At 38.1% G+C, this 26553-nt stretch overlaps 1 protein-coding gene across 1 annotated transcript in view; it reads right to left on the bottom strand.

Moving 5' to 3' along the window:
• SLC30A9 (solute carrier family 30 member 9) overlaps positions 1 to 26553 on the bottom strand; it is a 75396-nt gene that overhangs the window by 35118 nt on the left and 13725 nt on the right. Inside the window, exons 3-8 of the mRNA XM_060012633.1 lie at positions 17467 to 17529; positions 15372 to 15471; positions 13165 to 13257; positions 12713 to 12795; positions 5245 to 5303; positions 1811 to 1878 (exon numbers count right to left, since the gene is read on the bottom strand). Of these exons, the coding sequence (XP_059868616.1) occupies positions 1811 to 1878; positions 5245 to 5303; positions 12713 to 12795; positions 13165 to 13257; positions 15372 to 15471; positions 17467 to 17529 (466 nt within the window). The remainder of the gene's footprint in view (positions 1 to 1810; positions 1879 to 5244; positions 5304 to 12712; positions 12796 to 13164; positions 13258 to 15371; positions 15472 to 17466; positions 17530 to 26553) is intronic.

Below are 26553 nucleotides of genomic sequence, written 5' to 3' on the forward strand. Positions count from 1 at the left end.
CTGAGGAAGCCAGCTGTACTCAGATTCCAACAGTAATAACTAGTATAATTTATCTCAGGCACTATACTATAGTCACTTACCATGTTTTATTATAATTCTATTATGCAAATGCTAACATTGTAGTAGTTACTTCACCCTCATTTTATAAATGAGGAAACTGTACATCCCCTTCCAGCTACCTTTTCTCCTCTCCTCCATTTCAAATAATTTCTTGAAAGAATTATATGCACTCTTGCTGTCTCAGTTTTCCTCACTTTGCACTCAGTCTTCAATCCACTAAACAGTGGCTTCTGCCGCTAACACCTCATAAGATTGTTTTTATCAATATATCAACTGTTTCTTGCTATTAAATTCCTGAAAACATTTTAATATTTTCCTTAATCTCACAGAAGCATTTGCCACTATTTTCTGAAAACACTGTCTTCCTTGATTTCCACAATACTACTGGTTTTCTTCCTACCTTTCTCTTTACTCTTCCTCAGTCTCTTCTGCAGGCTCTTTTTCTTCTACCCGTTTCTTAAATGTTAGCGTTCTTCAAGGTTTTTTCTCAAGAGCTTCTCCTTCCTCATACACTATATACACATTCTCCAGGTGATCTTAACTACTCCTATGGCTTTAATTATCATCTATATACTAATAACTCTTGATTCTATATCTCTAATCCCTCCTGAGCTTTGGAGCCATATATACTAACAATAATAATTATTAAGTACACATTATGTAACAGGTACTATGCTAAGCAGTTTATATACATTACATACATTCCTCCTATGTAAAAAGCTTTCACTGTTAATCCTGTTTCATTAATGAAAAGAATTAATTCTGCTGACCGACTCCCCTTGGGTGCCCTATAAATAGTTCAAACTCAAAAAGGAACTCATTATTTCCTTTACTCCCACCCTGCCCCCTCCTTCCAGCATTCCTTCTCTCAGTGATGGTGCAATATCTATCCAATTGTCCAAATCAGAAACCTGGGCACCATCGCTAACCAGACCACCTAAATACTTTTTGAAACTAACCGTGACTCTCCATCCCTACTACCACTATCTTTTCTGTATTATTACAAATGACCTCTTCTAGTCTAGTGTTCCTCCAATCCTTGAAGATAAGAATTATGTATTTTACCTTTACATTTCCAGACCATATCAAAATTCCTGACACACGTAACATATGTATTTTAGAAATAAAAGAACAAACTAATGAATTAAGGAATTAATGCTCAAACATACAAAATTAGATTATTCAGTAAAATAGATAAAAGGCAAAATAACAGGAATCAAGAAGAAAGAGGAGTACTTCACTGCTATATTTAAAATGAATAACCTACTGTATAGCACAGGGAACTCTGCTCAGTGTTATCTGGCAGCCTGGATGGGAGGGGAGTTTGCGGGGAGAATGGATACATGTATATGTATGGCTGAGTCGCTTTGCTGTGCACCTGAAACTATCACAACATTGTTAACTGCCTATACTCCAATATAAAATAAAAAGTTAAAAAAAAAAAAGAAGAAAGAGGAAAAGAGAAAGAGGCAAAAGCATTAATTATGTTCTATCAAGGTTAAGTGGAAGAAAAATAAAAGCGCAGGTCCTCTTCAGTAGTTATAACCCAGGTTGCTTTAGTTACTCTAAAAATAACCTTGGCCAATTCAACTTTTTAAAAAAGACTTCTATAAATGCCAGTGAAAATGAGAGAAAAATTTTCAGATAGCACCTTTATCTTTATCTAGATACCAAGTAATAAATTTATACATTCAAGGATATATACATTAAAAATATTTCTATTTTAAAAGGCTTATATTTCAGTACTTACATGCAAATGGCAACCATCACCACCTTTCCTGGCCCCTTAAAAAAAACTGATGTTGTTCTAGAGCGTGGCTATAAGACAAAAACAAAAACAAAAAATCTCTTAACATTTCCCAGAGAAGCATTGTGACGCTAATAAGTGACTCTTGACACACCAGAAAATACCTCCTTTATCAATGCCTCTAAACAACTAGATTTACTTATTTAATTCTTTTTCTCTAGAATTTCCTGTTTAAGATGTGAGAAGACAGAAATTGAAAGTACATGTGGGTCCTTTTGCAGAACCCTAATTGTTTATTTCCTTGTAATTCATTTCCTGCCTACTTCAGGAAAAAATCTGAGTTGGTTACATAAAAACCAGAAGTAAAGTGATAAAAATGTACTGCACTGAAATACTCTAAAATTTTCCCATTTCTTGAGCAACTTCTTAACTCATAGTACAAGGAACAGCCAAAGCCAACAAGTTTGTTGCTCTAATTTAACTCATGACTGTTCTCTAAAGACCAAAGACATCAAGTGTTAACAATGTGTTTAATTTCAAAACACACCAAAACAAAAGGAAATCAAACAAGAACATATTCAGGGAAAATATTTTTCTTCAGTCAAATGTTCTTCTGCTATTCCTTGAATTTATACTTTCTGTGTTTCTCCTCCTGCTCTTTCCTCTCCTTGGAATGCTATCATCGTCCACTGCAACCTGGGCAAGCTTTACTCATCTTCTTGTATATCTGGCCAAGTGTCAGCTTTCTACGTAAAGCCTTCCTTGGTCCCCCACAGAGAATACTCACTCTGCTACACATTTATTATTGTACTTTATTTTTCTATTATAAAGTAATAGAAAAATAAAGTACGTCTTTAAAGTAATAGAAAAATAAAGTACGTCTATTGAAGTACGTCATATATTCTGCCTTATGTAATTTATTCAAGAAATATTTACTGTACAAGTACTATATGCCTGGCACAGTTCTAGATGCTGGGGCACAACAGTAAACAAAACAGAGTCCCTGCCTTCATAGATCTCACTGCCTAGTATAGGAAGACAGAGAATAAGTCTGTCATATCTGATAGTGATAAATGTAATAAAGAAACTAAAACAGAGACTGAGAGAATAGTGTTGGGGGGGTATGATGGAGAGGGTTATTTTAGTTAGAATAGTGAGGGAAAGAAGTTCAACGATGAGAAGGAGGCAACCATGAAAAATCTGGAAGAAAAATGGTTGAGGCAGAGTATACAACACACTCAAAGATTCTGAAACAGAAGTAAGTTTCGTGTGAAGAATGGACAAAAACAAGGCTGGTGACTTCCCTGTTCGCACGGTGGTTAAGAATCCACCTGCCAATTCAGGGGACAAGGGTTTGAGTCCTGATCTGGGAAGATCCCACATGCCGCAGAGCAACTAAGCCCATGCGCCACAACTACTGAGCCTGCGCTCTAGAGCCCACAAGCCACAACTACTGAGCTCACGAACCACAGCTACTGAGCGCACGTGCCGCAACTACTGAAGCCCGCACATCGCCCGTGCTCCACAACAAGAGAAGCCACTGCAATGAGAAGCTCGTGCACCAAAACGATGAGTAGCCCCCGAAACTAAAGAAAGCCTGTGCACAGCAACAAGGACCCAACGCAGCCATAAATAAATAAATAAATAAATAAAAATTTTTAAAAAATTAAAAATAGAACTACCATATACCCAGCAATCCCACTCCTGGGCATAAACCCAGAGAGAACCATAATTCAAAAAGATACATGCACCCCCCAATGTTCATTGCAGCACTATTTACAATAGCCAGGACATGGAAGCAACCTAAATGTCTATCAACAGAGGAATGGATAAAAAAGATGTGGTATATATATAGAATGGAATATTACTCAACCATAAAAAGGAATGAAATCGTGCCATTTGCAGAGACGTGGATGGGCCCAGAGACTGTCATACAGGGTGAAGTAAGTCAGAAAGAGAAAAACAAATATTGTATAGTATCGCTTATATGTGGAATCTATGAAAATGATACAGATGAACTTATTTGAAAGCAAAAATAGAGACACAGATGTAGAGAACAAACGTATGGACGCCAAGCAGGGAAGGGGGGGGGGTGGGATGAATTGGAAGATTGTGATTGACATATATACACTACTATATATAAAATATCAATAGATAACTAGTGAGAACCTACTGTATAGCAAGAGAACTCTACTTAGTCTGTGGTGACCTAAATGGGAAGGAAATCCAAAAAAGAGGGGATATATGTCTACGTATAGCTGATTCACTTTGCTGTACAGCAGAAACTAACACAACACTGTAAAGCAACTATACTCCAATAAAAATTAGTTGAAAAAAAAAAAAAGAAAGTAAGATTTGGGGCTGGTCACCAGAGGAGCCAACCATGTAATTAAAGGGTTATAACTTTCCAACCTCCAGTGCTGAGAAAGAGGCTGGAGATTGAGTTCAGCCTCCAATGGCCAGTGGTTTAATCAGTCATGCTTATGTAATGAAGCCTCTGTAAAACCCTGAAAGGAGGGCGTTTGGTGAATGTGCGGAGATTCAGGGAGAGTGGCTGCCCAGAGAGCATGGAAGTTCTGACCCCCTTCCCACATGCCTTGCCTCCTGCACCTCCTCCATCTGGCTGTTCCTGAACTATATATCCTTTAATAATAAACAGGCAATCTAGTTTTAAAAAAATAAAATAAAGAAGTGGGACAGTAAAGGTAAACTTTCTGTACTGGTCCCAATATTAATTTCCTTCTGATAGGAAGGAAAAGAGTTATTCTGGCACACTTGTCAATAAGGTAGTAAGTCTGCTAATGGAAAGATAAGGTACTTCTATCAGATTAGATTTTTTCAATGAAATATAAAACAAGGTCATCAGCTGAAGAGGGAAAGCGAGTCTGCAGGAAGTTTGGGAAGAGAGGAAAAGGTATGCAGTAAGTATTTCACAGAATGGAAGAGTGAACGTACTATGGAAGTTTAGTAAGACTGACAAATATTGAGTGTCCATAGATTTTGTACACTTATATAATAAAGAAAAAAAATCATCAAAATGGCTGTGCAATTTTCTCCTCTAAGGGCTGAGCTTCTTGGGTACAAGCAGAGGATTAGCACTTTGAATGTTAAACAAGGTTAAGAGTAGAAGGAAAAAGAATAAAGGAAATTAAAGGTGTACACAAGAGCTAAATCTTGCTAAAAATCTAACAGAATAAATCATCTATATCTATATGCTTATGTGTATAACACAGTTATGAATTTAAAGAGAACTTATGTCCCACTTTTTTTAATTTTAAGGAAGACAGAAGCAAAGAGACTGTAATTCAGTAAATTACAATCTACTTAAGAAAACCTTGGTACAGGATCACAGACATGCTAGATTTTCACCATGGACTGATACTAGGATTTTCTGTGCAACACATACACACATAACATTAACAGAAAGATATCCTTACCTTGGTATTTCCCAGAAACTCTCTATATTCTCTCAATACTTTTTGGTTTCTAAATAGCCCTATAAGAAAAGAATTACGCAATACATTTAGGTCATACATATTCTTATCAGTCACATTTTAGATTAACACAATTATTCTAAGACTATGTTAAATCATCTTCTACTAGCTACCAACAAAAATGTTATCAGAAGAAATCTGAATTTGCAACTTGATTAAAAAACAGGCAAAGGATTTGAATACTTTTCTCCAAAGATGATATACAGATGGCCAACAGGTGCATGAAAAGATGCTCGTATCACTAATCATCAGAGAAATGCAAATCAAAACCACAACGAGGTATCACTTCACACCCATCAGAATGGCTACTATCAAAAAAAAACAAAAACAAAAAAAAACCAACAGAAAATAACAAGTATAGGGACTTCCCTGGTGGTCCAGTGATTAAGACTCCACACTCCCAATGTAGGGAGCACAGGTTTGATCACTGGTCAGGGAACTAAGATCCCGCACGTCACAGAGCACAGTCAAAAAAATAATAATAATAGTAACAAGTATAGGCAAGGATGTAGAGAAATTGGAAATCTTGAGTATGTTGGTAGGATTATAAAATATTGCAACTGCCATGGAAAACATGGAGGTTCCTCAAAACAATTAAAAACTACTATATGGGGTTTCCCTGGTGGCGCAGTGGTTGAGAATCTGCCTGCTAATGCAGGGGACACGGGTTCGATCCCTGGTCTGGGAGGATCCCACATGCCGTGGAGCAACTAGGCCTGTGAGCCACAACTACTGAGCCTGCGCTTCTGGAGCCTGTGCTCTGAAACAAGAGAGGCCGCGATAGTGAGAGGCCCGTGCACCGCGATAAAGAGCGGCCCCCGCTTGCCACAACAAGAGATAGCACTCGCACAGAAACGAAGACCGGACACAGCAAAAATAAATAAATTAATTAATAAAACTCTTACCCCCAACATCTTCTTGGAAAAACAAAAACTACCATATGATCTAGCAATCCCACTTCTGGGTATATACGCAAAAAAAATGAAAGCACAGTCTCAAAGAGGTATTTTCACACCCAAATTCACAGCAGCACACAGCAGCACCATTCACAATGGGCAAGAAGTGAAAGCAACCAAAACATCCATGGACGAATAAATGGATAAACAAAATGTGGTATATGCATATAATGGAATATTATTTAGACTTTATGAGGAAGTAAATCCTGTCACATGGATGAACCTTGAGGACATTATGCTAAGTGAAATAACTTAGTCAAAAAGACAAATACTGTATGATTCCATTTATGTGAGGTATCTACAGTAGTCAAATTCATAGAAGCAGAAAAAAGAATAGTAGTTACTAGGGGCTCGAGGGAGAGGGAGAAGGGAATTGTTTAACATGTATAGTTTCAGTTTTGCAAGATGAAAAAGGTTCCAGAAGAACATTTTCTGGAAATGTTTCATAACAATGTGAATATACTTAGCACTTCTGAACTGTACACATAAAAACAGTTAAAATGATAAATTTTATGTTGTATTTTTGCAATGAGATAAAGGCAGTTTGCTAAGAGTCTCTTCTCAGTATTAACTAAAAAATACAAGAACCAACTCTTCATTGTTAGCTCAAAGTTTAAAAATACAGGAAAAAATATTTTTCTATTACCGTGCTTTCTCAAATTCTGTACTTTAAATATCTCCTTTAATATATGTACAAGGCTATTCATGGTATCATTATTTTACTAGCAAAAAACTGGAAATGACAGAAGGAGGAAATAACTGAATAAACTATGCTGTACCCCCCAAAATGGAGTATTATAAAAGAAATGAAGAAATGTCTCTATTTCCTGCTATGGAATATTCTCCAGGACATATTATCAAGTAAAAAAAAAAAAAAAGCAAGCACAGAAAGTATGCATAGTATGCCTTATTTATGAAAAGGGGAGTCTAAATTACCAGTATTTATGCTATTTTATTGCTTTTTTTTTTTGCGGAACGTGGGCCTCTCACTGTCGTGGCCTCTCCCGTTGTGGGGCACAGGCTCCAGACGCGCAGGCTCAGCGGCCATGGCCCATGGGCCCAGCCGCTCCGCAGCATGTGGGATCCTCCCGGACCGGGGCACGAACCCGCGTCCCCTGCATCGGCAGGCGGACTCTCAACCACTGCGCCACCAGGGAAGCCCTGCAATTTTTAAACGGAAAAAATAACCCCCAAACTAAATTTTTTTAAATTAATTTATTTTATTTTATTTATTTTTGGTTGTGTTGGGTCTTTGTTGATGTGCATGGGCTTTCTAGTTGCAGCAAGCGGGGGCTACTCTTTGTTGTGGTGTGCGGGCTTCTCACTGCGGTGGCTTCTCTTGTTATGGAGCACACGCTATAGACGCGCGGGCTTCAGTAGCTGTGGCTCGCGGGCTCTAGAGCGCAGGATCAGTAGCTGTGGTGCATGGGCTTAGCTGCTCTGCGGCATGTGTGATCTTCCCAGACCGGGACTTGAATCCATGTCCCCTGCATTGGCAGGTGGATGCTTAACCACTGCACCACCAGGGAAGACCCCAAACTAATTTTTTAAACAGTTACCCATGTTAGAGAGAGGGAGTAGGGTAGAGAAGACAGGGATGGGAGCTAAACTTCTCTGAAGTGTTTTGTCTGGTAAAGGTCGCTTTGGAATTGTGTAAACATTTTACAAAATGATAAAATAAAAATAATTTCTCAAAATGTAAAGCAAAATGAAACAAATGAAGCTAATTTTACATCTGTTAGATGGTTTATCCATACAATGAGAAATTAAAAGTGACTTTAAAGGATAGACATTTGACTATATATCTCCCTCGTGGGATATATAATGATGACAAAAAAAAAAAACCAGAAATCTTAAAACACCTTGATAGCAATATCGATCCTGTTAGTTTGAAACTACACTGTATTCTCTCTATATGTGTGTATACCCACATAAGAACAAACCAAAAATGTAATTAATTATGTTAATGAATTAAGAAATAAGATTTTCAGTGTAAGAGATACAAAAAGAAAAGAAACAATGTTTATCAGAATAACCTATGTGTCTTTTCTTAAGAAACAAAAAGTACTTCCTAGCTCTGTCCACTGAAAAGACCTTAAAAATACATCAACCTGTTAAGAATGAGTATCCCTAATGCCCATAGGTCTCTCAATTTTATTTCCTATTAAAAGGAAAGGGTCTCCTATTAGAAATGGCTGATTCCCAATCTGGGGCAGGAAATATACTAAATAAACCTGAAATATCTTATTGTACTTAAAAGCAAGGATGCTACAACAGTACCTGGATTATGACAAAAGGACTTCGGAGCCAATGTGAGATGTTTCCACTGGCCAAAGTGAAGTTGAGCACTACGACTTTGCCTACTTTGTTCTTTCCTTCCCTGCAAGTCTTCTTCATGCTCTTCCGATCTCCTGATCTCCTTCCTACCCACTGCTGTCCCTCTTGACACTGAACACCCACACACTTAAAACACTCTCCCAACCCCTTTTCTTCCTGTGCTACTGACCACAACTGTCTCATAATTTCCACCTAGAAATTTCACCAACTCATGAGAAGGAAATATTGTCACCTTTAAGCCTTGGTCCTATACAGAACTTAGAAATATAGTTAAAGAAGTCAGAATCCTCCTAAATAAAGCCTGACCAAAAAAAAAGTCTAATTTTTGCAAATACTAGCACGTCTATCTCTACTTTAATCCTGCCACATTACCGTTCAGTTCCACAGAGTAACAGAACTGTAACTGTAGTACAAGTATCTAATTCCCCAATGGATTACACCCTACTCGAAGATTTCATCATATCCTATATTAGCACCTGTATTGCCTATAAAGAAACCCAATGGAAGCCATTAACTGAATAGTGATACCACAATTCTGGGGCTCCCTGACACCCACATGTATTTCTTTCATCAAAAGTAAACATTTCAGGCTTCCCTGGTGGCGCAGTGGTTAAGAGTTCGCCTGCCGATGCAGGAGATGCGGGTTCGTGCCCCGGTCCGGGAAGATCCCACATGCCGTGGAGCGGCTGGGCCCGTGAGCCATGGCCGCTGAGCCTGCGCGTCCGGAGCCTGTGCTCCGCAACAGGAGAGGCTACAACAGTGAGAGGCCCACGTACCGCAAAGAAAAAAAAAAAGTAAACATTTCATGGAATTCCCTAGTGGTCCAGTGGTTAGGACTCTGCACTTCCACTACAGAGGGCACGGGTTCAATCCCTGGTCAGGGAACTAAGATTCCACAAGCCGTGCAGTGCAGCCAAAAAAAAGAAAAAGTAAACATTTCAGCTACAGGAGAGGGTGCAGAGAAAAGGGAACCCTCTTGCACTGTTGGTGGAATGTAAATTGATACAACCGCTATGGAGAACAGTATGGAGGTTCCTTAAAAAAACTAAAAATAGGGCTTCCCTGGTGGCACAGTGGTTGAGAGTCCGCCTGCCGATGCGCACTGGTTAAGAATCCACCTGCCAATGCAGGGGACATGGGTTCGAACCCTGGTCCAGGAAGATCCCACATGCCATGGAGCAACTAAGCCTGTGTGCCACAACTACTGAGCCTGTGCTCTAGAGCCCACGAGCCACAACTACTGAGCCCATGTGCCTACAGCCCATGCTTGGCAACAAGAGAAGCCACTGCAATGAGAAGCCCATGCACCACAACCAAGACCCAAAGGAGCCAAAAACAAATAAATAAAATAAATAAATTTATTAAAAAAAAAAAAGAAACATGCACCCCAATGTTCATTGTGGCACTATTTACAATAGCCAGGTCATGGAAACAACCTAAATGCCCATTGATAGACGAATGGATAAAGAAGATATGGTACATATATACAATGGAATATTACTCAGCCATAAAAAGGAATGAAACCGGGTCATTTGTAGAGATGTGAATGGACCTAGAGACTGTCATACAGAGTGAAGTAAGTCGGAAAGAGAAAAACAAATATTGTATATGAATGCATATATGTAGAATCTAGAAAAATGGTACAGATGAACCTGTTTGCAAGGCAGAAATAGAGACACACATAGAGAACAAATGTATGGACACCAAGGGGGAAAAGGAGGGATGAGATGAATTGGGAGATTGGGATTGACATATATACACTAATATGTATAAAATAACTAATGAGAACCTGCTGTATAGCACAGGGAACTCTACTTCACTTTGCTGTACAGTAGAAACTAACACAACATTGTAAAACAACTATACCCCAATTAAAAAAAAAAAATACATTTCAGCTACAGACTCAACACATCCCTATCAAAACCCCAAGGACATTTTTCACAGAAATAGAACCAAAAAATTCTAAAAGTTTTATGAAACCACAAAAGACCCCAAATAGCCAAAGCAATACTGAGAGAAAAGAATAAAGCTGGAGGTATCACATGCCCTGATTTCAAACTAAATTACAAAGCCATAGTGATCAAAACAGCATGGTATTGGCAGAAAACGAGACATACTTCAGTGGAACAGAATTTAGAGCCCAGAAAGAAACCCACACATATATGGACAATTAATTTATGACAAAGGAGCAAACATCATACAATGGAAGAAGGACAGTCTCTTCAACTCATTAGTTGGGAAAATTGGGACAATGGGACAGTTACATGCAAAAAGATGAAACTAGGCCATTATCTCACACCTTAAACAAAAATCAACACAAAACGGATTAAAGACCTCAATGTAAGGCCTGAAACCATAAAACTCCTAGAAGAAAACATAAGCAGCAGTACACTCTGACATCGGTCTTCACACTATCTTTCTAGCTATACCTCCTCAGGTAAGGGAAACAAAAGCAAAAATAAACCAACAGGACTACATCAAACTAAAAAGCTCCTATGCAGCAAAAAAAACCATCAACAAAATGAAAAGACAACGAACTTAATGAATGGGAAAAGAAATGAAATATCTGATAAGGGGTTAATATCCAAAAAATACAGACAACCCAATTAAACAACAACAACAAAAAGAACCCAATTAAAAAATGCAGGGGAGGGCTTCCCTGGTGGCGCAGTGGTTGAGAGTCCTCCTGCCGATGCAGGGGACACGGGTTCGTGCCCCGGTCCGGGAAGATCCCACATGCCACGGAGCGGCTAGGCCTGTGAGCCATGGCCGCTGAGCCTACGCGTCCGGAGCCTGTGCTCCGCAACGGGAGAGGCCACAGCAGTGAGAGGCCTACATACCGCAAAAAAAAAAAAAAAAAAAAAAGCAGGGGAGCTGAATAGGCATTTTTTCCAAAGACATTTTTTCATACAGATGGCCAACAGAATATGAAAAGATGTTCAACATCACTAATTATTAGGGAAATGTAAATCAAAACACAATGAGACATCACCTCACACCTGTTCGAATGGCTAGTATCAAAAAGGTAAGAAAAAACAAGTGTTGGTGAGGATGTGGAGAAAAGGAAAACCATATGCACTGTTGATGGGAATGCAAATTAGTGCAGCTTACTAAGGAAAACAGTACGGAGATTCCTCAAAAAATTAAGAATAAAATTACCATATGATCCAGCTATCCCATTTTTGGGTATTTAATCCAAAGAATATGAAAACACTAATTAGAAAAGATATACGCACCTCTATGTTCATTGTAGCATTTATTTTCAATACCCAAGATATGGAAACAACCTAAGCCCCCAACAACAGATGAATGGATAAAGATGTGGTATTTTTACTCAATGGAATACTACTCAGTCATAAAAAAAGGCGAACTCTTACCATCTGCTAAGTGAGACAAGTCAGATGGAGAGATGTAAATACCATATGATTTCACTCATATGTGGAATATAAAAAACAAACAAACAAATGAAATAAATGAACAATCCAAAGCAAACCAAAAATGTAGATACAGAAAACAGTAGTGGTTACTTGAGGGTGAAATGGGTAAAACGGATCAACTGTACAGTAACAGATGAAAACTAAATTTTTGGTGGTGATCACACTGTAGGGTAAACAGAAGTAGAAATATAATGTTGTACACATGAAATATATGTTATAAACCAATGTTACCTCACTGAAAAACAAATTTTAAAAAAAGAAACTAAACATTTCATTCCTGTGGATTTAAGTGCAGCTCTCCTTAGCATATCTGTGAATATAAAGATGCGCAACAGCTGTTTGCTTCTTCTGAGAGGCCAAAACCCCTTAGAAACTAGGATTTACCTTTAAACAGGTACAATCTTCAAATCAGACCCTAAGTTTTAATATTCATATATCTTATAGAAACCACGAACTACCTTTGCTTGCTCTCATGATCTTTAAAAAGCTATAGAGGAGAAAACAAATAATACTGTTTTTATAAAATAATTGAATCCCAAAATGAAAACTGGTATTTGCTAGAAGCAACAAAGCCAAAGCCAAGAGGTGGGCAACCACTAGGGAGGGCATAGTTATTATAGGCACAAGTCTTACTTACAAGTTGCTTTTCAGTTAACTCAGCTGTAAATTTAATATACTTACTTTCTCTATATTCTATTTCTGCTTCCTTACGAAGTTTTTTCTCTCTGGCAAGAGCTTCAGGGCTTCCCCAAACTTCCAAAGATCTATGTACACACGACCACCAACAATGACAATTTTAATGACTTTATTATAATCATATTTAAATCTAGATAACTAAAACTATATGAGAATTTAACAACAAAGCATAAGGTCCTTTAGGAAAAATATAAAGCACTTAAATTTTTCTAAATTAAATCTAAACAGTATGAGTGAATTCAACAGCAAGTTTTCTCATAAATTATGACTTTTTTTGCTAACTAGTACATACTAGTAACTCTCAGATAAATTTAGAAATGTAAAAATATTCTGCTTTTAAAACATGTCATTTTAAAAATTCTAAGTCTGTCTAAAATACATTTTTATTAATCCCAAATTCAGCTTGTATTTTTATTCTAAAAGAACTATATTCTTACTTTGCCTCCACATCTGATCTCAAGTATACAGTAAAGGACTCGGTATCTTCATGAGGACTTCGTCGTCTGATTTTTCGAAGTTGTTCTAGATCACTGAAGAAAGAAATATGTTGAATTTATTCAGACAAGGTTCATATGGTTCATGTACTTAAAAGGATTAAGGGCAGATAAAAGCCACTACACTGATCCTCATTTTAATAGCTAAATCTGTATAGCCTATAAAAAGCAGTTTAAAGATGACATTTTGTACACAAAAGTGACTTAGAGACAGCTGAAACACTAAGAATTATTCTTGATGCTCAATATAGATACCATAACATAATATGTAGAGAGTCAATTCCTTTATTAGTGCTTGCATTTTATCTGCTAGGGACACACCATTGCAATGTCTGATGTATGAAGAAAGAAAGTGAAAAGTGGAAAGAACATGGATTAGAGTATTATCCCTCTATTTAAGAATTTAAATTTAAAATTTACAGTCATTTGTTTATATCCAGATTAATACTAAGTGGTAATATCATTCATAGATACCAAGTTATAAAGAATATGTGTCAATTTCATGCTATTTAATTATTTTCCTTTCTCTTAAATTCTGAAAGGTTAATACATTCATCAAGTCACTGCTAAATAGTGATACTAAATTTGATCATTGGTCTTCCTAAGGAAAGTTTGTAATAGCAACGAAAAGACCTATAAATAAAAATTTGGGGCGTATCCTGGTGGCCTAATAGTTAGGATTCCAGGCTCTCACTGCCGTGGCCTGGGTTCAATCCCTGGTCAGGGATAAGATCCTGTAAGCTGTGTGGCGCAGTCAAAAAATAAATAAATAAAAAGTAAAAATAAAATAAAGTAAGTTTAACAATCAACTATCACACATCAAAAAAAAGTCTGGGGCTTCCCTGGTGGCGCAGTGGTTGAGAGTCCGCCTGCCGATGCAGGGGACACGGGTTCGTGCCCCGGTCCAGGAAGATCCCACATGCTGCGGAGCGGCTGGGCCCGTGAGCCATGGCCGCTGAGCCTGCGCGTCCGGAGCCTGTGCTCCGCAACGGGAGAGGCCATAAGAGGCCCACGTACCGCAAAAAACAAAAAGAAAAAAAAAAGTCTGTACCAAGTAACGAAAGATATATATTCTGGTTCCCTCTCTGTCACTGACTCACTAAGTAAGCTACATCATCACTCTTTATTATGTTCCCTGGCCTATGATGTGGAGATAGCAATACTTAACCTACTTAACTCACAAAATTGTTGTATGTGAAACAGAATATAGTTTTTTATCATTATTATAATTGGTTGTTGTTTCAATAGTTATGGAAGTTATAAAACTGATTACAGGAATCCTTATTTCTTGATATTATACCATAGATCATATGACCATGGGCTGGGGGTGGGGTGGGGTGAGGGAGGCTAGATCATCTGATGTCAAAATTACCAAGATATCTTGCACATAAATATGGTTTTTCTAGGTAAACACACAAAAGAGGGGGAAAAGTTTAAATTTGTGGAAAATACCTCACTAAATCTCTTTAATTACAAGAAAATTAATAACAAGATACCAGAGAGAAGGAAAATAATTTATACTCAACGTGAATCACAGCTGGAGTGTGAACATAAACATAATAAAACTGCTTTACCAAAAAAACCAAAATTTTAAAGTTATACAAATATGCAAATAAACTTATCGATAATTTTACTACATATTAACATAACAATAAACTCCTAAGGTTCTTGTGTGACACAAAGATATTGAAGAACCTACCTTTTTGAGTTAAAGGAACCAAGAAACACTGGAACTGCTCGTGCTGGAGCAGCCTTCAGTTTAGTAAGCTAAAAATTGTAACTTTTTTTTTTTTTTCACGGTACGCGGTCCTCTCACTGTTGTGGCCTCTCCCATTGCGGAGCACAGGCTCCGGACGCACAGGCCCAGCGGCCATGGCTCACGGGCCCAGCCGCTCCGCAGCATGTGGGATCTTCCCAGACCGGGGCACGAACCCGCGTCCGCTGCATCGGCAGGCGGACTCTCAACCACTGCGCCACCAGGGAAGCCCCAAAATTGTAACATTTTTTTAACTGAATAAAAATACTTCTTCAATTTAGGAAGGAGCCATGGTAAAGTTTCCACATGGATATTAGCGGGTTAACAAATTCTAGGAAATAACTGGTTATTTAGATTTAGATAGAACTACCCCATTTTTAAAAAATTACTGTACCTGGATTTGAGGCAGAACTCATTCATTGCTCTGACTCCAGTGATGAAATTATTCTGAGTGTACTTTGGTCCATATTCCCTCTTTTTAAGGACTGCTTTGACTAAAACCAAAAATATAGGAAAACATACTAAATATGTACGTTGGAAGTCACATTTGAAGATGAACATATGCTGAGTTTTAAGTGGATTCACTAATAAATTCCATAGAAAACTGTTTTTCGTGATGCACTGAATGGCGTCAGAAAAAAAGAAGTTTACTCCAAGTACAGAACAGGACAGAATTACACTTGTACCCACCCAGCTTTATCTCCATAGTTCATCAGTAACTGATGACAAAATGTCAACCCTTTGTCTAAAGGATACCTTATATAGGTATTACTGGTCTGTTTAAATCGTACCAGTACAATTTAAATTGCTTAGGGTCTAAATGAAAATGAACTGAAGTTTCAATAAAAAATTAGACATTGGTTCGGTGTTTTACAAACACTGGTGAAACCAGCATTTTATAAAAAATGAAAATAGAAAGTAATCAAAGAATACTGCACATAATGAAGAACAAGCACTTTTTGTGAAAACTTGTTTCAGTTACATATAGTAATCTATATATATACTAGATCATTAGTATTTCTGAAGTGGGTTGCAGTCAAAAAAGTCTGAAAGTCATTGGGCAATTTCACATAATGTAACGAAGATGAAGTAACTATAAGGAACATTTTTATCAGTTAAAGATTATAGGAAGTTAATTATAGACTATAGGTAAAATACTGCCTTCTAAATTTTTCCTGTTATCAAGTATCAACCTGTTCATAAAAAGGCCAGAGACATCAATAATAAAATAAAATACCAATTCGGCATCAATTATAGTCTATGAATTAAAAATTACAGTCAACATTGGTCTGTTCATTTTTATAGTGAGACTTTTGGTCACAAAACACAAATAACATAAGCAAACCTCTGAAAATTGTTACCTAGCCACTTCATATTCTATTCTAATGTCTAGTAACTATTGAGTTTTCTATTGTACTTACAAGTTGAAAGAATAAATTAAGACTAAAATTATCCATCACTACAGTAGGTAAAAAGAATCTTAAAATAACACACGAACTATTAAAATCAAAGGCACAAATAATAGTTAACAAGAACATTTCAAAAATAAAGTTCAATATAAAAACCAAAACCTTATTTGAAAAAAAGTATATAAAGAAGTTCAGGTTTCTTTTTGCATGAGTTTCTCTAAACTACCTTACTCTAAAAATCCTAAAATTCTAAGTCCAAATACACTTCTCAGGATCAGAGAGGAGAATTACATTGCTCTTCAAAAAGATTAGGTTTTTTTTTTACATTACTTTTTAATAATTTCTTCAAAGTAGCTAGAAATCCCTGTTGGCCTGTCCTAGCCCAGATTACTGATGATAAGACAACATTAAGTAGTCTTAATTGTGACTGTACACTATCATCTCCAAAGTTATCCTAGAAAAGAAGTCCCATTTTTAGCACAATCTTATAGGGAGGAAACTAAGGCTCAGAGAAATAAAGTAAACTGCCCAAAGTCATACAGCTAGTATGTCCTGAAGTTACAAATTGAATCCACTTTTATCTGACACCAAAGCCATGGTGCTCCTAATCACAGAATTAGTACCTCCATGAAACATGCTACTTTGGAGATGGAAGCCATAGCGCGTTATAAAGAAGAGAGCTGCAAACAAGAATTCCTTCATCACTCAATCACTCCCAGAAAAGGAAATCAGACAAGAATGTCCAAACTCTACCTGGATTTGAACAAGCTGTAGGTGTTGGCCTCTTTTTCTTTATTAATCACATTACTTTTCTAAAAATGATAAAGCAATTGATGATTTTTATTTGCCATTACTCCTTTCTTTGGGCTTTTGAAAAAAGAACTTGCATAAAATTTATGATTAAAATGCAAAGTAAACTTCAGTAGAAAATTAGTTTATAAATAGAATAAATCGTTATGGTCAATATATTTAAAGAAAAATGAACATTCCCTTATAACTATAAAGAGCTCTATATAAACTAACTTTATATAGTTAATTCAAAACACCATTATAATAAAAAATAGAATAAAATATATTTACCTCTTACTTGGAGAGGTTCTTGCTTAATAAGTGGAGCTTTCAGTTCTGCACCAATATTCTCTGCTGTAAAGTTCATTTTTAAAAAGATATTAAGCAGTTGTTTTCATACAAACCTATAAACTTAATTAATATTAGCTGACAATCTGGCAATGTATAAAAAAGATAATATTATCACATGGGCTTCCCTGGTGGCGCAGTGGTTGAGAGTCTGCCTGCCGATGCAGGGGACATGGGTTCGTGCCCTGGTCCGGGAAGATCCCACATGCTGCGGAGCGGCTAGGCCCATGAGCCATGGCCGCTGAGCCTGCGCATCCGGAGCCTGTGCTCCGCAAGGGGAGAGACCACAACAGTGAGAGGCCCGTGTACCACCAAAAAAAAAAAAAAGATAATATTATCACAGACCAAGTTGGATTTATCCTAGGAATGAAAGAGTAGTTAAACATTAGAAAAGCTATTAATTCCCCTCATTAACAGATTGAAGGAGAAAAACTATAGAATCATTTCAGGAGCTAAACAAAGAGCATTTAATAAAATTCAGCACCCATACAAGTTTCAAACCTTTTTAAGAAAATTAGGACAAAAAGGAACTTCCTTAAAGGGTAAAGCAAACCTATAACAAATATTGCGTGAAAATTTAGATGCATCACTTTAAAACAAGGGCACATGCTGTCGATTCTTCCACCCAAAACTGTTCTATAGATACTATTCAATGAAGAAAGGATGACGATTAAGTGGTTATTGGAACAACTGTACAACTCCCTCCCCTCCAAAAAATTTAATGAAAGAAAACTGTAATCTACCTCACACCATAAACAACCAATTCCAGGTAAATTCATGACTTAAATAGGAGAAGATATATCCAGCAAATATAATCAACAAAGGATAACTATCAAGAATATTTAAGAATTCCTCCAGATCTATTAACAAAAAGACAACCCATTAGAAAAAATAAGGGCAGAAGACAAGAACAAACTTGCACAGGAAAGGAAATACAAATAACCAATAAACATATGAAGAGATGATAGCCTCGGGCTTCCCTGGTGGCGCAGTGGTTGAGAGTTCGCCTGCCGATGCAGGGGACACGGGTTCGTGCCCCCGTCCGGGAAGATCCCACATGCCGCGGAGTGGCTGGGCCTGTGAGCCATGGCCACTGAGCCTGCGCATCCGGAGCCTGTGCTACGCAACGGGAGAGGCCACAACAGTGAGAGGCCCGCGTACCTCAAAAAAAAAAAAAAAAAGAAAAAAAGAAAAAAAAGAATCCACCTGCCAATGCAGGGGACACGGGTTCGAGCCCTGGTCCGGGAAGATCCCACATGCTGCGGAGCAACTAAACCCGTGCACCACAACTACTGAGCCTGCGCTCTAGACCCCACGAGCCACAATTACTGAGCCCGTGTGCCACAACTACTGAAGCCCACATGCCTAGAGCCCGTGCTCTGCAACAAGAGAGGTCACCGCAATGAGAAGCCCGCATACCGCAATGAAGAGTAGTCCCCGCTCCCCACAACTAGAGGAAGCCCGCATGCAGCTTGCAAATAAACAATAAATAAATAAATAAAATAAAAAGGTTTTAAAAAGAAGAATGCAAGGTTTTCAGGTTAGGTGGTAAATTCCCAGGCGTTGATTTTATTATGCTTTCTAACTTACATATACATAGCATGTATTCTTTTATATGTATCAAATATTTTGTAATAAAAATCTCACCCTTAAAACCTTTTATCATATCTTCATTCAATAATATAACATTTTGGAGCTTATTAACAATAGCTAACATTTACTAAGTATGTGCCATGTGCCACATACAGTACACTATATGTTTTACCTGCATTATTTCATTTAATCCTCACAAAACTGCTCTGAGGTAAGTACTATTATTATCTTCATCTTATTCAGGAAGTTTTGGAACTTCCCTCAAAGTCACACAGCTAGTATTTTAAACATGGAAGCACAGTCAGGATTGAAACCCAAGTCATTTCGATTAGTCTCCTCTCTTAACCACTTTCCTACATTACCTCTATGTTTAAAATAATAATTGATTTATAAGTAGATATTTGTGTATTTTTGGGAAAAGAGGATAGAAGTGAAAACTGGATCAGCAACATGAAGATCACTGGCAACCTTCTGACAACAGCAGTTTCAGCAGGAAGAGTAGGGACAGAGCAACAGGTTGAGGTGAGAATGGGAGATGAGGAAGTGAAAGCAATATCTGGACTTTAGTTAAGAGCTGGAAAAGAGGATGGAATCAAGGAAATATTGATTTTATTTTATATAGAGGTGGAAATGATGAAATAAATGGAAATGAACCATTTCTACATATTTAGAATATGAGTATATATAAATGATAGGCAACACCATGAAAGCTGACTGACTACTTGGTTACCTGATTTAGACTTCTGCCACCTTATCGTCTGACTTCGGTTTACCATCCTTTTTTTCCTTTGCTTTTATTTTTCTTTTGCCTTTCTTGCCATCTGTTAGATTTATAAAGTTTTCTATATCCTCCTCTCACCCCACGCCCATGCTGGTTTCAAATTTATAAGATTATAGTTCTACTGTTTTCATGATTCCATTTAGCAATTTAACATACATAACTTTCCTATAAATCTTTCTAACCATCTGTTATTCCCCATCTCTACCTTCCTCTGAACAAGAAAAAAACCTTTAACCACTGAAAACTTCTTCTATCTTATTACTCTTGACTAAAATTGTAGCATTTAGTATAAAATGTTTATGATTTTTACTATCAATAATTAACTTTCCAACACATTTTATCCACTTCTTGCTTTTCACTGTCCCTTTTATATCCCAACGCTTCTTTCCCTGAGTTTACTCTGCATCTTATGGAAATACATATTTGAATAGTTTTTTTTTAATGTGGGTAGGTTAGTAGTAAATGATAGTCATCTTTATATATGTGAAATGTTTTTATTTTGCCTTCCCTCTAGAATGATTATTTAGACAAGTATAAAATTCTAGGGTAACATTTATTTTTCCTCTTACCCTTTCATGGCTATTACTCCAAATCACTCCTCCCTTATTTTCTGCATATTGTTGCAGATAAAAAGTCTACTTCAAGAGAGCAACAATTGTACTGATAGCAAGCTGACTTTCTCTTTGGCAACTTTTAAGTTGGGTTGTTTCTTGTTTCAGTTTTGAAATCTATGGGTTTCTTTTCATTTACCCTGTTTAGTACTAAAAGTGTATTTTTGATCTGAAGATCCTTGTTTTTCTCAAATTCTGAAAAATTCTTATCCATTATCTCTTTATATATAATTTCTACACCATTTCTCTATTCTCTCTCTCTGAAATGCCTATTAAATATAGGCTAGAGCTTCATGCCTTTTTAAAGCTCTTTCATTTTCTTGGAAAATCTTTTTGCTTTCCTATGCTCATTCAGGGTGAATTTCAATTTACTAATTCTCTACTTGACTATGGCTATTTAATCTATTAAATTCTTACTTTAGTGATCACACTTTTATTCGTAAGCTCTATAGTTGGTTCTTTCCCAGATTTCCTTGTTCTGCTTTTATTTCTGCCAGTTTGTGTTTCAAAATATGAGTACTCCTCAAGTCCATTCTCTACATCTGTGTCTCTATTCTGTCCTGCCCCTGTCTGTGTCTCTATTCCTGTCCTGCCCCTACGTTCATCAGAACCATTTTTTTTTTCAGATTCCATATGTGTGTTAACATACGGTATTTGTTTTTCTCTTTCTGACTTACTTCACTCTGTATGACAGACTCTAGGTCCATCCACCTCACTACAAATAACTCAATTTCGTTTTTTTATGGCTGAGTAATATTCCATTGTATATATGTGCCACACCTTCTTTATCCATTCAACTTGTTGATGGACACTTAGGTTGCTTCCTGCATGGTATGTTTTGATAACCAAAATGTGCAGAAAATCCCAAAAGGCTTTATTTTAACTATTCATCAGATCCTAAGTAGGTTATGATGGCATAGTAGTAAAAAAAAAAAAAAAAAAAAAAAGGCTTAAAAACACTTCTATTTAATTAATTAATAACTATGGCTTATAACATTTGACATTGATCAGTTAAATAACTGATATTTTATTTTTGTCTACCTACACAGCAAACTAATTCTAAAGTATCTTTATCTATAGAATCTATATATCAATTACTTAAAAATTTTGTTTTGGGGAATACAGCCCTGGGCAGAGAAAAGTGAAGGGACAGAGTGGTAGAATAATAAACTTTCAACACTCACCTAGTGTCTGAACAACTGAAATCTACTGTCTAAAGTTTCACAGACAACCCTCCTCTCTACAATGATCAAAGTCATTCAAACAAATCACATAAAATAAGTTGCTCTAAAATTGATACTTTTTTTTTTTGCGGTATGCGGGCCTCTCACTGTTGTGGCCTCTCCCATTGCAGAGCACAGACTCCAGACGTGCAGGCTCAGCGGCCATGGCTCATGGGCCCAGCCACTCCACGGCATGTGGGATCTTCCCGGACCGGGGCACGAACCCACGTCCCCTGCATCGGCAGGCGGACTCTCAACCACTGCGCCACCAGGGAAGCCCTAAAACTGATACTTCTGGATATTCTTCTCACCACAAACTGTCTAGACGTTACTAATTATATAGTGTTACGAATCACAGGGAGGTTCCTGGTTGCCTAGTGGTTAGGATTCTGGGCTTTCACTGACATGGCCCAGGTTCAATCCCTGGTTGGGGAACTGAGATCCCACAAGCCACCCAGTGCAGCAAAAAAGAATCACAAACAAGGAGTGCTAGTAAATGGCTCAAACACATGTATGAATACTTTTTTTGCACACCACCATCTTAATAAACTTACACTGGATCACTGGAGTAGAATCTTTATGATTTCAATAAGTAACCAGACATTCTATCCATGAATATCTCTAGAAGTTTGTTTTAAGCTCAAGCCCTGGCTGTTTGCCACACATCTGCTGTCATTAGCAAAATTAAAACTGATTTTACTAAAATTTAAAACATTTGAATGCTCCTTAAAAACTTAAGGATTCCTTAGCAAGTCTCTGCCTCTTAATGAGCTGTTTCTGACTTTATCATGTGATCTGAATTATTCAGAAGTCGATCTCAAACTCTTAAATATACAAATTATCTTTCAATCAAGCAATTACTTGCTGTCTATCTGATGGTTAACAAGGTCTAATTTGGCCTAAGCAAATTCTGAAAACTTGAGCCCAAAATAAAACAATCAATAAACAATGTACTCCGAATATAATAAAATAAACTAACATCTTAATTTCAGTCAGCAGAGAAAAAAGAAACCTAGTCACAGATTTCAATTTCAAGCCTTCTGTATAGTGGAACCAACATTAAATATTTTTGCCTGAGTCGATGTTCATCTCAGAAAAGCATTAAAACATGTTTTACCTTTAATTATATTATTTCATCATCTGTTTCTTCTCCCATTTCAATGTTCTAATAAATATGCTTATTTCTGGAACTTAGGAACTCATGACACCCTCCATTCCTTCATCCTCTAATATCAAACTCTCAATCAATATTTACCCCAGCAGCTCTCCATCACCACAAGGAAAAGAGAAGAAACTGGCTAAAACTGCGTAGTAAGCCCAAAAGAAGATGAGGCTTAGGGAAAAGGATGAAAAACAGGCATCATAAACATAAACACAGGTTTCTCAAGGAATCTGTCAAATCTTCCCTGTGAAAGACATCCGACTATAGGAAAGACAGTCTTGAAATGTTTATTATTCTTCTTCAAATACTCTCTTCTCCTAACACCATACTCTGCTTGGCTTTTCTTTTACCTCTCCAGACTGCACCTCCTCAAGTCTTCTTTGCAAGCTCCTCCTCTTCCACTTGTCCCTTACTCACTGGGGATTCTGTACTAGCTCTTATCTCCCCAATCTAAACTCTCTCCCTATACTGTCTCAAACACATTCATGACTTCAGTTACCACCCGGGTGTAGCTAATAACTCCTAAATCTCTATCCCCAGGTTAGAACTCTATGCATTCACTTATTTACAAAATATTAAACCCCTACTATGGGCAAGCCACTGCTCTAGGCACTGAAGTTCCTGCTATCACGAGGCTTGTAAATGGCGGGAAAAATAAAGCAGATACTGAAAATATCAGTCAGTAATAAGTGCTAACTATACAGAGAATTAAAATGAGTGTAATATTAAAGACTGACTGGGTGTGCAGAGCTGACATGTCATTTAAGATGTAAATGACCAGGACTTCCCTGGTGGCGCAGTGGTTATGAATTCGCCTGCCAATGCAGGGTACATGGGTTCAAGCCCTGGTCCAGGAAGATCCCACATGCCGCCGGGCAACTAAGCCTGTGCACCACAACTACTGAGCCTGTGCTCTAGAGCCCACAAGCCACAATTACTGAGCCTGCGTGTTGCAACTACTGAAGCCACGAGCCTAGAGCCCGTGCTCCACAATGAGAAGCCACCACAATGAGAAGCCCGCGCACCGCAACGAAGAGTAGCCCCCACTCACCACAACCAGAGAAAGCCGGCGCGCAACAACAAAGAAACAACGCAGCCAAAAATAAAATAAATTTAAAAATAGGGCTTCCCTGGTGGCGCAGTGGTTGAGAGTCCGCCTGCCGATGCAGGGGACGCGGGGTCATGCCCCGGTCCGGGAGGATCCCACATGCTGCAGAGCAGCTGGGCCCATGAGCCATGGCCACTGAGCCTGCGCGTCCGGAGCCTGTGCTCCGCAGAGGGAGAGGCCACAGCAGTGAGAGGCCCGCGTACCGTAAATAAATAAATTAATTAATTAAGCAAATAAATAAGTTTATTTATTTATATTTTTAAAAAGATGTAAATGACCAAAACGGTCAGCCACATGAAGAAGGGCATCTTGGAAGGAAAAAGCAACTAGAGCACACACCCTAAAACAAGAATAAGTTTGGTATTTTCTAAGAACCAAAAGGAGACTGGTTTGGCTGAAATATAATGAGAAAGTAAGAGTGGAATTAAGGAGCCCCGGGAGAGGCTACTGCACTAATCCAGCCAAAAGATCATGTCTCACAGTAGAAAAGTAGTATAACCAACTGCCTACTTACTAGTCATCTGCTAAGATGCCCCAGAGGCACCTATGATTCAGATGTCCAAGAATGAATCCTCACCTTCTCATTAATATATACTCCAGCTTTGGTATTCCTAATTTTATTTTTTGATAGATTAATTATTTTATTTATTTACTTTTGGCTGTGCTGGGTCTTCGTTGCTCGGGCTTTCTCTAGTTGCGGCGAGTGGGGGCTACTCTTCGTTGCAGTACGCAGGCTTCTCATTGCGGTGGCTTCTCTTGTTGCGGAGCACGGGCTCTAGGCACACGGGCTTCAGTAGTTGCAGTACGCAGGCTCAGTAGCTGTGGCTCACAGGCTCTAGAACACAGGCTCAGTAGTTGTGGCGCACAGGCTTAGTTGCCCTGCAGCATGTGGGAACTTCCCAGACCAAGGATCAACCCACGTCCCCTGCATTGGCAGGCAGATTCTTAACCACTACACCACCAGAGAAGTCCCTTAATTTTAGAAATCACCGACACAATCACCCAATCCAATCCAGTAACCATGCACTGTCCTTTACTTGACCCTCTCTCTTTCAGTCCCCCAAATTCAATCACCAGGTCTTAATTACTCAGCTCCTAAATCTCTTGCGTTCACCTACTCCCTTAAAAAAATCATTGACATTAACCTAGACTACAGCCTCATTTGTATTACTGTTTTCAGTCTCCCTCCTTTGCAATCTGTTTTCCAGTCTGCATCTAGTTATCTTTCTAAAATCTTAAATCTGATTAAGTACTTCCTCTACTTAAAATACTCCAATAGATTCCCACTGCCTATAAAACAGCCCAAACTCCTAAACAAAACCCTAATCTGACTACTGTTTACCTCTTGAGTTTCACCCCTTGTACTTTCAAAACTACCAACCCCACCACGAGATCCTCTACTCACTAGTCTAGACACACTAAGTTACTTGCAGTGTTACCTTTTTTCTCCACCATTCATCACACCAATGCCTACTTTCAGGTCACTAATTAGATATCATTTCCTATGGAAACCTTCCTCAACCACTCAAGACTCAGTTAGGTGCCCCTCCAGCACACAGTATTTCTTCTATCACAGTACTTACTATACTTTTTTTGCTTAATTTTCTATTTCAGTAATAAAGAGAATATAAACTCAGAGAGTCATTCTCATTTGCTGCCATATAAGAAGTGCTCAATAAATACTCCTTGAATAAATTAATGAATAAATGAATAAATAAAGGACTTCTTTTTTTTTTTTTTTTTTTTTTTGCGGTACGCAGGCCTCTCACTGTTGCGGCCTCTCCTGTTGCAGCGCACAGGCTCCGGACACGCAGGCTCAGCGGCCATGGCTCACGGGCCCAGCCGCTCTGTGGCATGTAGGATCCTCCTGGACCGGGGCATGAACTCGCGTCCCCTGCATCGGCAGGCAGACTCTCAACCACTGCGCCACCAGGGAAGCCCCAAGGACTTCTTTTTAATGCTGCACAGCAGACTAGGAAAAAAAAAACTCTTCAAATGCATTGCTAAGCTAGCAAAATGATGTGAAGAGGGCAAAAATGAAGGGAAAGCAGGACCTCTGTAGAATAAGAGAGCAGACCAAAGCCAGTTTTTTCCCTGAAGATTTCTGTTGAAGCTTACATTCTTTGAGATTCTACTTCCACAGCTCCAAGTGGCATGGGAGAACAAAGAATAAAACTAGGTTCTGCTAAAGATGGAGAGTCTAACAGGAGATACCCAGAAAAAAAGCTAGACACCTGGCATTACTGTGACCTAGAAAAAACACACAGAGAAGGGGATAGCAAGGAAGCAAGCCTGCACCTACTCTGGTGTCACATAGTGGAAAAGAGAAAAACTCCCCTGAAAATCCTAAGGATAAGGCAGCTCACACAAGTTTATAGTCTGGATTCATGCTACCAACGTGGTCCAAAAATCTTAAGCTGACTTTAATTTAATGTGGTCCCAAGTTGTGTCCCCAGCAGCTAACAGAGGCAAATGCAAACTCTCTATGCAGGAACACATCCTCAATAAGAGACATCAAATAGTTCCAAGATATAAAACTGCATGGAAAATGA

This window comes from Delphinus delphis, chromosome 5, assembly GCF_949987515.2.
Source record: "Delphinus delphis chromosome 5, mDelDel1.2, whole genome shotgun sequence".
Taxonomy (NCBI): Eukaryota; Metazoa; Chordata; class Mammalia; order Artiodactyla; family Delphinidae; genus Delphinus; species Delphinus delphis.